The following is a 14,119-nucleotide window of genomic DNA, read 5'->3' on the forward strand; positions in this document are numbered from 1 at the left end:
CTCCTACTGTTTTACTTAATTTTCACAATATTATGTTTGTTTCCATGACTTTCTCCTCTTGTAAAGTATGAGCTTCTTGAGGGTAGGACAGCCTTGTTTGTATTTGTATGCCTCACTTCTCTCCTAGAACATGTCCCAGAAGCTGTTTAGTAAATAAAATTACTAGCCCATTTCACAGATGAGGAAGCTACTCCTGAGAAAGGTGACCACATGTCCAAGACTTAGCACAAATGCCAATATCAAGACTGTGCCAGACTCCTTGGTTATAAACTATTTCTTCCCAGTTTCACACAACAGGTGGGTGAATGGGAGAGGAAAGGGGAAGACATGAGGTAATATCTATCTTAATAGATACAAACCCACAAGATTTTAATATCTATCTATAGGCCTCAGATTGGCACACAGATGTGCTGTTTATTAACTGGGAGGAGACTGAGTGGGACTGGATGGTATGAAGGAATAACATCTGGGACCCACTGTGATTTATCCACTCAGATCAGACAATGTCACTCCTCCATCTGCTGTGGCTGACCTCAGGAAGGATGGAATGTGGTGGGGACACTGTTGCATCTTATGTCAACATGGAGTCCTGGGATTAAATGATAGAATAGGACCACAGATTAGGGAACAATAGCTCAGAAACTTGAACATGGAGTCAAAATCTTGGCCAGTGAAAGAAAAGAGTGTAGACTGAGTAACGTGGCATATTCTAATTATGGAAGTGAGTTAGCTTGAGAAAGCTTGGGGCACAGCCCTCAGTCTTTGGGCAGATGAGCACAACTAGACAGAAGTCATGGTTGTCTGCTCTTTCAAGATCTCTGGCAGGCGGATCCCAGACCACTCCTGTGTTCATCTAGCTGCTCCTCATGACAATAATGCATTAGGCATCTACTGTGTGGGGCGGTAGGTGATGGCGACTGTCTGGAAAGCAGTTTCAGTCCTCCCTGCCCTCCAGGAGATCTGTGTGTAGGGAGGAAGCAAACATGTAAATCACGGCAATAAAAGTGATAAAAGTTGAATTAGAGGTGCACCCAGAGCAGGAGCCAAAGAGGGAAGTCCTAACTGTGCCAATTATGTTTCAAATTCTTTTAACTAAAGACTTTCTTTGCTATAAACCTAATCTCTCCAACTGTACATTTTCTCTCTCTAATCTTTAATGAAGTGCCCACCAGGTGCCTGGCACTAGTTAAAAAAACTTAAAGTAAATCAAGTTCATCATTTGTTTCTTTCCCCAATATCCTCAAAGCATATCACCCCTTAGCTCTGCCTTTTGTAGTGCAATCTTAACTCCCATGCCGGGGACAGATGACAGCATAGAGGTGAGAGCATCAGACTGGGACCAGTCTTTGTCTGCACTTTGCCATTTGTTTTCTGTGGCTTCAGGGGGTTTTCTTTTCTTATTTTTAAGTATATTTTATTGATGATGGTATTACAGTTTCCCCAATTTCCTCCCTTTTATCCCCCCTCCACCCTGCACAACCCAACCCTCTAGCATTCCTCCCACCCCTTAGTTCATGTCTGTGGGTTGTACATATAAGTTCTTTGAATTCTCCATTTCCTTTACCACTTTTTACCTCCCCCCATCTATTTTATGCCTACCAATTATGCTTCTTCTTTGTACCCTTTCCTTCCTGTTCCTCCCTTCTCTTTCCCCACTGAAAATCCTCCATGTGTGGTCTATTTCTCTGATTCTGTTCCAGTTCTAGTTGTTTGCTTAGTTCTTGTTTTCATTTTTTTTTGGTCCATTTGTTGATAGTTGTGAGTTTGTTCTCATTTTACTGTTCATATTTTTTATCTTCTTTTTCTTAGATAAGTCCCTTTAACATTTCATATAGTAAGGGCTGGGTGAAGATGAACTCCTTTAACTTGACCTTATCTGGGGAGCACTTTATCTGCCCTTCCATTTTAAATGAAAGCTTTCTGGGTAGAGTAATCTTGGATGTAGAACCTTGCATTTCATGACTTGAAATACTTCTCTCCAGCCCCTACTTGCCTGCAAGGTTTTTTTTTTTTTTTGAGAAATCAACTGATAGTCTCATGGGCACCCCTCTGTAGGTAACTGTCACCTTTCTCTCACTGCTTTTAAGACTCTCTCCTTATCTTTAATCTTGGGTGATGTAATGATGATGGGCCTTGGTGTGTTCCTCTTTGGGTCCAACTTCTTTGGGACTCTGGGCTTCCTGGACTTCCTGGAAGTCTATTTCCTTTGCCAGATTGGGGAAGTTTTCCTTCTTTATCTGTTCAAATAAGTTTTCAATTTCTTGCTGTTGTTCTTCTTCTGGCACCCCTGTGATTCAGATGTTAAACTGTTTCAGTTTGTCCCACAGATTCCTCAGCCTCTCTTCATTTTTTTTTTGATTCTTGTTTCTTCATTCTGTTCCAGTTGGATGTTTATTTCTTCCTTTTGTTCCAAATTGTTGGTTTGGGTCCTGGTTTCCTTCCTGTCACTGTTGGTTCCCTGAATATTTTGCTTTATTTTATTTTGGATATCTTTCATTTGTTCTTTCATTTTCAACCAAGCTCAATCAGTTCTGTGAACATTTTGATTACCAGGGCTTTGAAGTCTCCATCAGATAGATTGGCTATTTCCTCATCACTTAGCTCTTTTTCTGAAGTTTTGCTCTGTTCTTTCCTTTTGGCCTTATTTCTTTGCTTTTGTGCACCTATTAAGTTGTAAGGGGGAGGGGCCTTAGGTTTTCACCAGGGTAGGGCAACCCTCTTTGCTGTGCTTTCGCACTGCCTGTGGGGGGGAGGGGCCAGAGAGAGAACAATGCAGCTCACCTGCTTGGCTCTAGCCCACTTTCCAACGAACTCTCATGTGAGGCTGGGAGTTTCTCCCACCGCAACTGCTGTAGTCCACAGTCAGCTCTGAGTCCCGGTTTCCCATTCAGCCAGCCCTGCCGTGGGGTCCACCACCTTGCTGTAGGTTCTCTCTGTCCACTGTCTTACCAGTCTGGTTGGTCTGGTTGGCTGTTTCTTTAATTTCTTGGTTGTTGGAGTTCCATGCAGTTTGATTTTCTGGCACTTCTGGTTGTTTACTGATTTTAGATTGGTTGTTATTCTCCTTTTGGTTGTGTGAGGAAGTGAAGGGTTTCTACCTATGCCTCCATCTTGGCCAGAACTCAGGGTATTTCTTTAATAGTTTCTAAATCCCCGGGTAATGCTGAGGACCTAAATTCCTCTTGTGTTTTCCAGAGTCTACCACCAGAGGGCGGTCCAGAGACTCCCTCCTTGTTCTTTGCCTTTAACTTCACCATCCCCCACCTCCATCAGGCCCTACCAAAGCCCTTCAGTCACTAAGGTGACCCCTCTATGGTGAGTCAGGCACAAGAGTTGAGGTGAGGCAGCCTCCAGGGCCCTCAGGAAAAGTCTGGCACAGGCTCCCTGGCCCAGTGGTGCATACATTCATTATTCTTTCTTTTACTGACTACCATGTTCTCCCCAGGAGCCAGTCCATGCTCTAGAGCTGTGGGTACAGCACTAAGTCACAGAGAGCAGGGCCAGTAGGTAACCAGATGCCATGTCCTGAGGAGTGCTGCGAGGAAAAACTGGCAGAGGGAGGAGGAAATGATGGTCCTTGTGGGAATGGGCTGCAATTTTAAATGGGAAAGTCAGGGAGAGCCTCTGAGGGTATGACAGGCAGAGAGCACAGAACCAAACGAGGGAGTGAGCCACCCAGGAGAAGGGGAAACCAGCCTGATTCCAGGAAAGCCCCACACTGGGAGTAGGTGGTGCCTTATCCCCCTGAACCCGGCATCTGCCCAGCGAAAGGGCTGGTCGCTGAGATAGAGTGCCACCTGTGCTCATGTTTGTGATGAGCTGACCGAGGCACCCTGGTGAGGAGTCAGTGTCGCTCACTCTCAGGCTGGGCACTCAGCCTCGCCAGCAGGGTTCCGTGTGTCCTCGTCCCATCTGTGCTGGTGCCAGGACACACGGGGCAGGAGAAGCTCTCTGCTCTTGAGGGGTTCTCAGCCAGAGGATTTATACAGGATAGAAGGAGAGAGATTGGGCCCATGCCATTCCTCCCTGGAAGCTTTGAGGGCCACGCCTGCCAGGATACCCTTCTGGAACAGGTACTTCCAGCTTCTGAAAACATATTCAGACTGCACTCTGGTATCCCTCTCACCCTCCCCTACTCGGTCCTCGGTGCTGGGGAGGGAGCCAAGTCCTTAATTCTGGGTGACCAATGACAACTAAAAGCATTAATAGCCCAGTGAATGACTAATTGGTGAGTGTAACGAGCAGATGATGAGCACTGGTTTCCTGTGCTTGGTCCATGGAACAGGGAATGGGAAAAATATTATTGTTACTCTGAGGGCTAATCACAGCCTCTGTATTCACTTCCTCACAAGACGAGAGGGCTGGTGGCCATATCAGATGTGACTTGAACAGAGCAATGAGATCTTGAGCCCAAGGAGCATGACGATCACTCAGCTGATTCCCTGCTGCTTGCAGAAAGGTTGGGGGAGGGGGGTTGATGGGAAGCCTGCTGGGCACAGCCCCCATCTCACCTCCCCAAGTCTTCCTTTCCAGGATTCATTGTATGAAGATGCCACCAGCCCTGCCCCCAGTCCTCTGACCCCAGTCCTTACTCCTATGTCCCAGTTGCAGTGCCCTGGGTCCCTTGGAGGGTTCCAGTGGGGCTGTAAGGGGGTTAGGGCAGGGCACAGGAAGAGCAACGATGGAGGCCAAGCAGGCCAAGTTCCAGGAGGTCAGTCCTAGAGGACAGAATGAGAAACTGGGAGCAGAATGGAGGAGGAAGAGGGGAGAGCTGAGCAGAGTCCACAGCAGAGCAGCAGTTCTCAGTTATGGCGACACAGTAACCTGGGTGGGACTCCCTAACAATATTACCCAGAATTCTGGAAGTACACAGCACTGTCTTCCCTCTTCCCAACACCGGGGGAAATTTACGACCTCTTCATCTTGGCCATGTGAACTCTGCTTCTTGTTAATGGATGTGTGTTCCCTCTCAGAGATAAGAGTATTTCATGTAGAGAAAATGGGATATCACCTATAAGCTGTGAGGGTGGGACAGAGGGCCCACAAGAGAGCATGGGTGAATGGTTTTATGTCAGAGCCAAGTTCATGTGTCTGCTGCCCCACCCACCTGCCTGGATGCACTGGCCATGATGTATCCCATCTTGCACCTACAGCGGGCTTTGCATGATGAGGTTGGAGGGACTAGGGTGAGGAAACCACAGGAAGATGTGTTCCAGAATAAGATGGAAAGGGAAGGGAGGCCTAGACATGTCCATTTGTTCTCTTGTTTCAAAAAAATCACCAAGTGTCTTCTGTGTCTAAGTGCTTGGAGTTCAGTGAACAGCCACACACTTTGCCCACTGTCATGAACCCTATAGTCCAGGGCCAATGGTTTCTGTCACATTTTGAGGCTGTGTGGGGGCTGCATAGATAATGTGCTACAGAGTCTGTTTGAGAAGAGAGGGCAGAGGAGTTGAGCCAGACTGGACCAAGTCATCTACACAGAGAAGAACCACATCTGACCACATTCTGACCTTGGTCATCTACACAGAGAAGAACCACAGAGCAGACAGAGAGGGAGAGACTAAAGCAGGTGAGTTTAGTCAGTCATATGGGCACACCTGGGCTAAGGAGGGTCCACCCTGCATAGACCTGGTAGGAAATCCTGCGTACAAAGGCATCTTCCTCTCCTGGCTCTTGGTCACGGCAGGGACCAGGTGGAGAGGCCACCCATTCCCACTACACCTGGGAGTGGACCAGGAATGTCAACTTCCGTGGGATGGAGGAAACAGTGATTGCAGGGGAGCTGAGTTCCCCCAGCTACTGGTACTGTCATGAGAAGCAGAGGAGGGAAGTTGCCTTTGCTGGTGCGGAGCAGAGAGGAGGGGAGAGAGGAGGGGTTGGACCCACAGGTCCCGGGTCTCAGAGTGACTCCGGTGCCTCTCCATTTCTCCCCACCACAAAATAAGCTCCTCTTTCAGCCTTATTCTCTTCTTATTTTTGTCACTTCCTTTTACTCTGTCTTAGGCCTAAGCTTTGGGTCTAGACTCCATATGAAATGCTTATTCTAGAACTTCTGTTCGGCCTTCCAGCCCCTGGACAGAACGTAGAGAAGAAAAGCCTGAATGGGGACAGCACATGATGTTGACTTTTTTACTTAACCTTCGAGCCTTTGATGATATGCAAGAAATTTTGCACACGTTCTCACAGAGTCTAAGGAATTTCTGGAGTGTATCTGTGGACCACGGCCCCTAGTTTCCAGCATGGTGTCCGCGTGCAGGGGACCTACATGGGCTTTGGAGTCTCACAGGCTTGGTTTTGAGTCCTTTCCAAACTCTTTTGCTTGTTTCCAGCTGGTTTGGGAAAATAATTTAAACTCTGTTTCCTCATCTACGAAAACGGAGAAAAACAGTGTAGGGCAGTTGTGAGGGTAAAACCCCAGGGCACCTGTGTAGCACTTGGGGTGATGTCTGGCCCACGGTCAAAATCAGGACGTGGTAGTTCTCTCCTTCCACCTCTCTCTGACCATGCTGCCCCTGCTCAGAGAGCCTCAGCCCACCTCCAGCCTGGTGTCACAGACCACCTACATTGCTGGGCACAGCCTTTCCACCCTCCACCCACTGCTCCTCTGCACAAGCTTCCCACGCCAACCCAAACCAGAGCTCCTTCTGGATATGCCTTCAGCACCGTCAGACCAAGTCTCAGCTGCCTGCTCCCTGCCCTTCTCTTCACTCCTCAGTGCTCTGGGAAAGTCCTGCCCCCTCTGAAGCCAGGTACCTGCCCCCTCTCTGCGCTGAGTTGAGAGGGGCTAATGGTGAACACCAGGGACACAGTAGAGTACAGCGCCCAGGGCAGGTGGCTGATGGGGTGGAAAGAGGTGGGCAGAGTATACGGGAGAACAGCGTGGGAGGAGGAATGTGGCTGAACACCAGGTTGTGTGGGTGGCTGGAGATCTGGCAAGAGGCCCACAGAGACTGCCTCCTCCAGCACTGGCTGTCCTGGCCAAGGTCTGACCATGCTGGGAGGAATGGGAGAAGAAAACAAGGCAAATGCTGGCATCTGTTTGTGCTAGAAAGGAACACCTTGTAGGCCCCACTGTTCCTCCCTGTCTCCCCATCCACAAGGCTTCTTGCCTGTCTCTTCTCTTGGGTACTCCCCTCCCTACTCCCATGCCCCACCCTTCTCTGCCTGGAGACACCCAGTGGGGCCTGACACCCAGACGTGGCCAGGAGGGGCACAGTGCAGCTGACTAGAAAGGAGCAATGTCATTTTCAACAGCACCCAGTGTGCAGTGTAGGGAACAGAGGAGACTGGGCTGGCTCAGCAGGACAGAGACTGTGGACAGAGCCCAGGGCTGTGGGTTGAGCTTCCCCACGGTGAGGATGCAGACTGGACACTGAGACTCCATTGCTGAATGTCTGCGCCCCTTGTTCCATTTAATCTTTCTGATACTTTTCCTCTTGATATTCACAAAACCTTGAAAGGCAGGCGTGATCTAAAATATTCTCATTTGACAGAGTAGGACACTGACAGTTAAAAAAGTTTTGTGAGTCCCATAGCTAAGACTCCTTTTTTTCAAAAATTATTTTATTGTTGTTCAAGTACAGTTGTCTGCATTTCCCCCTCACCACTCTACCCCCCTACCTGAGCCAATCCCACCTCTCTCCTTTGCTTCCACCCTCCCCCTTGGTTTTGTCCATGTGTCCTTTATAGCAGTTCCTGAAAACCCGTCCTCAAATTGTACCCTCCCCTCTACCCTCTGGTTACTGTTAGATTGTTCTTAATTTCAATGTCTCTGGTTATATTTTGTTTGCTTTTTTCTTTTGTTATGTTCCAGTTAAAGGTGAGATCCTATGGTATTTGTCTTTCACTGACGGGCTTATTTCACTTAGCATAATGTTCTCCAGTTCCATCCATGCTGTTGCAAAGGGTAGGAGCTTCTTCTTTCTCCCTGCTGCATAGTATTAATTCCATTGTGTAGATATACCAGTTTTTTGATCCGCTCATTTACTGATGGGCACTTAGATGTCTTCCAGCACTTGGCTATTGTAGATAACACTGCTATAAACATCCATAGCTGAGACTTGAGCCAGGTCATCTGATTATAAAGCCAGCCCCCCTCGCCAGTCAATCCTCTTTAGAGGAGGTTGTCCTATGACCCCTCTGGTGTAGCCCCCTTGGGACTTCCCTCCCACTCCCATTTCCTGGTGCTGGCCGAAAGTCAGAGACTAGACTAGATAGAAGTCACTAGCTGCACGTGGCTCTTTACAGTCTAATTAATGTAAGTTAGGTAAAGTTAAAAGTTCAGTTCTTTTGGTTGGTTATACTAAGTCCATCCAAGTGCTCAGTAGCCACAGGAGGCCAGTGGCTTCTAGCCAGACAGAGAGCATTTCCATCATCGCAGAAGGTCGTATGGGCAGCATGGGCCTGCAGGGAGAGTCAGGCAGGAGACCTAGGGTGGGAGACCAGGAGGGCTCCAGGGAGCCTTGTAAGGAGACTGGGGATACAGAACCAGGGTCTGGGTGAGGGCAGCAGGGAGAGGTCCAGTGGGCGTGGGGGAGCACCAGAGAGCTGTGGCACCTGAGTCTCAGGCACCTCCCTTCGATACTGATACTCTTGCAATACCAGTGAGCAATTAAGTGGCTGGGGCGTGGCCAAGGCTAAAGCAGGAGGGAGGGGATGCTGTGGGGGAAGAACCTCTCCTTTCCGCAGATCCCTGGAGGTATGTCAGTCCTGCCTTTCTACTCCAGCTTCCCAGGCCTCTGTCAGCCCTCCATCACCTTCTGAAGACTCAAGCTGGCAGCTTCCTGTTTGCTCACCCAGGCTCAGGAACCAGCTAATGGGAGTCAGGGCCACCACCTTTCCAATTAGCCTTATTAGGCTCTGGCTCACCCACGGCAGTTGTGGTCACCAGCTGTGGGGGAGGGGCTGTAAGTGGCTTGTGAGTGATTGAGGTCCAGCTATGACAGGGGTACCCAGCCCAGGCCTCTCCCCAGGATGAGGCCCTGATATCCAACACCCCTCATGCTGTCCCCCGAGGCCCCAGAAGGAAGAGGTCAAGGAGCTGGGGTTTGGAAGGCAGATTCCCAGTTTCTAAGAGGAAAAGGCTCACTCACTGATGGAACACTTGATAAGTGTGTGGCAGGCAGAGTCCCTGGGCGGTGAGGACAGGTGGCACAGGCATGGGGTTCAGACCCTTATACTTGGAGGAGAGTAGTGATTCCCAGGGGCTGTGGATGGGAACCTGGTTAACCAGGCAGTTGTGGAGGGTGGGGTGGGTGCAGAGCAGAGAACCAGTGAGGAGGGGAAGTTGAAATGCCGGTCCGGAGGATGTGGAGTTGGATAGGCCAACATAGGGAAGGCAGGCAGCACATACTGAGGGAGCCACGTGACTGGACCCATGGTGAGAGCAGCCTCCCCAGAGTGGGCAGCCACTGTTGGGGCAGAGTGCCAGGTTCTGGGTTAGGCAACGAGGATCCAGGGCAGACCTATCAGGGCCGTGGCCACCGGTACCTCACACTGCAGCCACCTCTGCTGCTGAGTAGGCAGATACCCCAACTGATTACTTCAGCTCCTCCTGCCACACCAACTTCCCCTGGGCACTGCCCTCCTGTCTCCTCCCCTCCCCACAGTGACTCCTGCCCAGAGAATGTCCAGCCTTGCCATAAAGGCCTGGGTGTCCACCAGCTGCCGGCAGTCTGAAGGCCATGAAGTCCAGGATGGGCTCCTCGCAGGCACCCAGGACGGGGTGTGTGGGAGGGCAAGGGGTGATGGCCCTGCTGCTGGCTGGCCTCCTCCTTCCAGGTAGGAGGCAGGGAGGGTGGCCTGGGATTGAGGATGGATGGGAGGGAGGGTGTGGACCCCAGGTGGGGGAAGTCTGGGGGTATTGTGCTGGGGGACACCTGGGGCACACCATGTCTAGGGGGAAGGTGCGCTGCACAGTCTGACACTGGGACCCGGGGGCTGCTTCTAACTGCCCTGCCACCCAGGCAAGTGACTTAAACTCTCTGAGCTTCAGTTTCTGAAACTCTACAATGGGGTTAATGATAACACCTAGCTTCAGTCTCTCTGTGAATCTCAAATAAGGTACGTGACAGTGCTTTGGAAATTCGAGAGGGTTATATAAAAATTTTGTTGCTGATTACTAGGAGGTGAAGACTGAATATTGAATAGTCACAATAACTACCATTTGTAGTTATGAGCCCTTTTATGTGCCAGATACTGTTTTCTAGCACTTTCAACCTTTAGAGGAACCAAATGAAATTCGTTATTCCCAGTCTGCATGTGAAGACACTGAGGTTTGAGTACAAATACAAAGTAAAGCCAAATGCAAACCCCAGGCAGGGGTGTTAGCTAGACACTTGTGGTGATCTTGCAGGGCTCCTGAATGGGGACAGGCTGCATAGCATTGGGGGAGCAGAGGAGGACAGCTGACAGCTACTGAAAGAGCTGGGGTTTGGTGTGGAGGGGTGCAGAGAACTTTTTGTTGAAGAGGGAATGAAGTCATCACAGATTGTGAGACCTGGCTGTTGGTAGCAGGCTTGAGTATCAATGGCAGTAACACATCACAATGTGTCACGCTTTATGTTTTCAAGCCCCTTCCACATCCATGGTCACATTCAGTGCTCACAGTGATGCCACGAGGAAGGGCAGACCTGGCTTCTCCAAATGTACAAACAGAACCTCAGTGAGGGCTGGTGATATGCAGAGTGTGGCTCTGTGCACACCACTTGGGACTGGAAGGGGTTGAGAGGCAGTGGAGGATGGTGGAGGTAGGTGAGGCAGAAAGAGTTGGTTCTGTATTAGGAGAGAGCCAAGGCAGGAGCAGCCTGAGGGGAGGCAGTTGCTCATGTGAGGGCTGGGTGGGGGTGGGTGGGGATGGGGAGCAGGTCTGGGAGAGAGAAGCTGATGCCAGTCAGGACCCTCCCAGGAGGTTCCATCCAGTGTCCCTGTGCTGGGCCAGGAGAACAGGGTTGCTCAGGGCGAGGTGTTCCATCGGGCTGTACCAACAGGTTCTGAACAGTGGGTGCCCCCACATCCTGACCCCCACCCAGCTTTTCTGCAGGGCAGCACTGGCTTGGAGCAGAATTTCCATCCTTCATCTAAACCTGGCTTCTAACAAAGAAGCTGCTGACCATGTTCCTAAGTGCCCTGCTCTCTATACTTAAGCCCCTTGACGACCGGCCTTCTCTTTTCTCAGTATCTCTTTTGCTGTTTGTTCTTCCCCTCTTGGCCCTCTATTGTTCTGCCTGTGTCTTCCCAGCCCATCTGGTCCCAGGATCTCTCAAGGGGTTCCTTCCTGGGGGATCTACGTCCACCTCTGGTCTCAGTCTCCCCGCCCCACCCCGCTGTCTCTGGGGCTGGTCCCGTAGGCTATTTGTCTTACTGCACCCTCCCTGCGGGCCTCCCTCTTTGCAGTCTCCTTTCATTTTCTGTCAGATATTTGGCCCCTCCTCTCTCCCTCCTAGAATAATGGAAATGTCCTTATTCTATCACCTCACTTTTTTTTAGAGACAACAGCCTCTCCCTCCCTTTTCTGCCCCAGACTCTTCTAGACCAGGGACAGTCTGGGGCAGAAAAGGAGAAATCTAAGAAGAAATCAAAGTGGCAGGTGACAGAGATGGGCCTGAAAGGTGAGGGAGAAAGCCAAGTCTCCCAGACTCTTACTAACCATGACTTTCCTCACCAGGGACTTTGGCTAAAAGCATTGGGACCTTCTCAGACCCCTGTAAGGACCCCACGCGTATCACCTCCCCCAATGACCCCTGTCTTATTGGGAAGGATGGCTCCAGCAACTTCATTTCCAGTTCTGGTGGCTCCAGTGGCTCCAGCAGCTCCAGCAGTGGCTCCAGCAGTGGCTCCAGCAGTGGCTCCAGCAGTGGCTCCAGCAGTGGATCCAGCGGTGGCTCCAGTGGTGGCTCCAGCGGTGGCTCCAGTGGTTCTAGCATCTCCGGTGGCTCAAGTGCTTTCAGCAGTGACTACAGCGGTGGCTCCAGTGGATCCAGTGTTGCCCAGAGTGGTTCTTCAGGATCTGTGTTATTTAAGCCAGGGACGGGGTATTCCCAGGGCAGCTATTCCTCTGGATCTGGCTCTAGTCTACACAGTGCCTCCAGCTACTCCCAGTCAGGCAGCAGCTTCCAGTCAGTGTCTGGACCAGCTCTATCAACCAATGGTGGTTCTTCTCACTTTGTGATAAACTCTTCCCCGTCTGGAGGAGGCTCAAGCTCCTCTGTTTCCCAAGCTTCCCAGATATCCAGCAATGGCGGCCAAAGGGTCAACTCTAACTTACGACCCTGTAGTTCGGATGTCCCTGACTCTCCCTGCAGTGGGGGGCCTGTTGTCTCACACTCCAGCTCCTACATCTCCGGCTCTCACTCCGTGTCAGGGGGTCAAAGGCCAGTGGTGGTGGTGGTGGAGCAGCATGGCTCTGGTGGCCCTGGAGTGGTTCAGGCTGTCCCCTGTAGCAACGGTGGCCTTTCAGGCAAGCCCTGTCCCCCCATCACCTCTGTACATGACTCCTATGGCAGCTATGAAGTGGTGGGTGGCTCCTCTAATAGTTATCTGGCCCCAGGCATGACTTACAGTGGGGGCAAAATCTACCCAGTGGGATACTTCACCAAAGATAACCCTGTCAGAGGCTCCCCAGGAGTGCCTGCCTTTGCAGCTGGGTCCCCCATCTCTGAGGGAAAATACTTCTCCAGCAACCCCATCATCCCCAGCCACAGCTCCTCCAGTGCCAGCATTGCTTCCTCGGCCATTGTGTTCCAGCCAGCGGGCTCGGGTGGGGTCCAGCCCTGTGCAGGTGGTTCCTTAAGCTCAGGGGGCCCCTGTTCCCTCTCCAGTTCTGGAGTCCACGGCAGCCCCAGTATCTCTGGCAGTTCTGGGTCACGCTCCCACCCCTGTGGCAGTTTTTCCCAGGGGCCCTGTTCCCCACCTGGCACAGGCTCGCTCAGCCACAGCTCCACCTCCCAATCTAGCAGCAAAATCATTCTTCAGCCCTGTGGCAGCAAGTCCAGCTCTGCTGGTCACCCTTGCATTTCTGTCTCTTCCTCAGTATTGAATGAGGGTCACAATGGCTCTCCCCAGTCTGGTCCCTCAGCTGTTGCCCAGCCCTGCGGCAGCTCTGGAAAGATGCCTTGCCGCTCCATCCGGGACATACTGGCCCAGGTGAATCCCCTGGGGCCCCAGCTAGCTGACCCTAAAGTCTTCCTACCCCAGGGACAGTTACATGGCAGTTCGTAAGTCACTTTTGTAGCATGCATTTGTGACACCCCCCCCTCCAGCTCCCCAGAGAGCTGCTCTGCTTCTTCCACTGCCCAGTGTAGCACATTCCCCCTTATCTCGTCTTCTTTCTTCACCTTCCCAGACCGTGGGTGCCAAATCCCTTCCCTTTTTCTCTCCAGCTGTGTAGAATCCCAGCTTTCTTCGGTGCCCTCCCTGCCCCATATCCACTCCCTAAAATTTTCTCTGACATTTTTTTGAGACATGACAGACAGTTCATTGGCTAGTCCTGACCATTCAGATTGTTGACTGGGAAACCCTGAAATGTCCCAGAGTAACTCTAATGCCTGGGAAAGTCATCTTCTCTTCTCTCCTTTAGATGGATAAAGCACCGTCCAAACCATCTGAAAATAATTACCACTTTCACTGACTGTCATCTGGTCAACCAACGAGATCTGTTCTAGGTTCTCACCCCCACTCCCATTCCACTCCTGACCTCCATTTTCAAGCTCCCTACATCCTCTGTGAATTCCAGCACCCACTTGCCTCACAAGGTCTCCATCTCGATCCCTGTCTTGGCTGCCACCTCCCTCATTTTTAGATGTTTTTCTGTGAAAGGGAGGTGCAGGGCCTATGAGGAGACCCAAGCAGGCTCCTTGCTCTCTAGATCCTGGACAGATATCTCAATAAACTGTGTGAACTAGAAGTTTACTTTTTGCTTTCTTGGAGTCCTGGGTTCTCGTAGGACCTGGGTGGTACTCTCTTATGCCTCTGGAGGTCCCATGTGCCCCATTTCCATTCATAAGTGGTCCCACTATTTCTCTTATACCTATAGGTCCTCCCACAAAGAAGGACAATAATGAATATTAGTTGTACTGAAAGTGGAGGTTGCCTGGTCTCCCAGATCCTCTTCCCACAT

General features: G+C 50.9%; 1 protein-coding gene across 1 annotated transcript; it reads left to right on the plus strand.

Annotated features, from left to right (window-relative positions):
- Positions 1-9,686: 9,686 nt before the first annotated feature.
- Positions 9,687-13,860, plus strand: CDSN (corneodesmosin). Its single transcript, XM_037151467.2, has 2 exons — positions 9,687-9,783; positions 11,669-13,860. The coding sequence occupies exons 1-2, from the start codon at positions 9,687-9,689 to the stop codon at positions 13,219-13,221; spliced, it is 1,650 nt and encodes a 549-aa protein (XP_037007362.2). The 3' UTR covers positions 13,222-13,860.
- Positions 13,861-14,119: the final 259 nt, after the last annotated feature.

The sequence above is a fragment of the Artibeus jamaicensis genome, unplaced genomic scaffold, assembly GCF_021234435.1.
Source record: "Artibeus jamaicensis isolate MK-2021 breed Jamaican fruit bat unplaced genomic scaffold, CSHL_Jam_final contig_469, whole genome shotgun sequence".
Taxonomy (NCBI): domain Eukaryota; kingdom Metazoa; phylum Chordata; class Mammalia; order Chiroptera; family Phyllostomidae; genus Artibeus; species Artibeus jamaicensis.

Bases quoted from the DNA above. Each gene is read 5' to 3' on its own strand.
- CDSN (XM_037151467.2), top strand. From the start codon at position 9,687: ATGAAGTCCAGGATGGGCTCCTCGCAGGCACCCAGGACGGGGTGTGTG. The intron at 9,784-11,668 runs GTAGGAGGCAGG...TTTCCTCACCAG, and splicing joins GGCTGGCCTCCTCCTTCCAG to GGACTTTGGCTAAAAGCATT.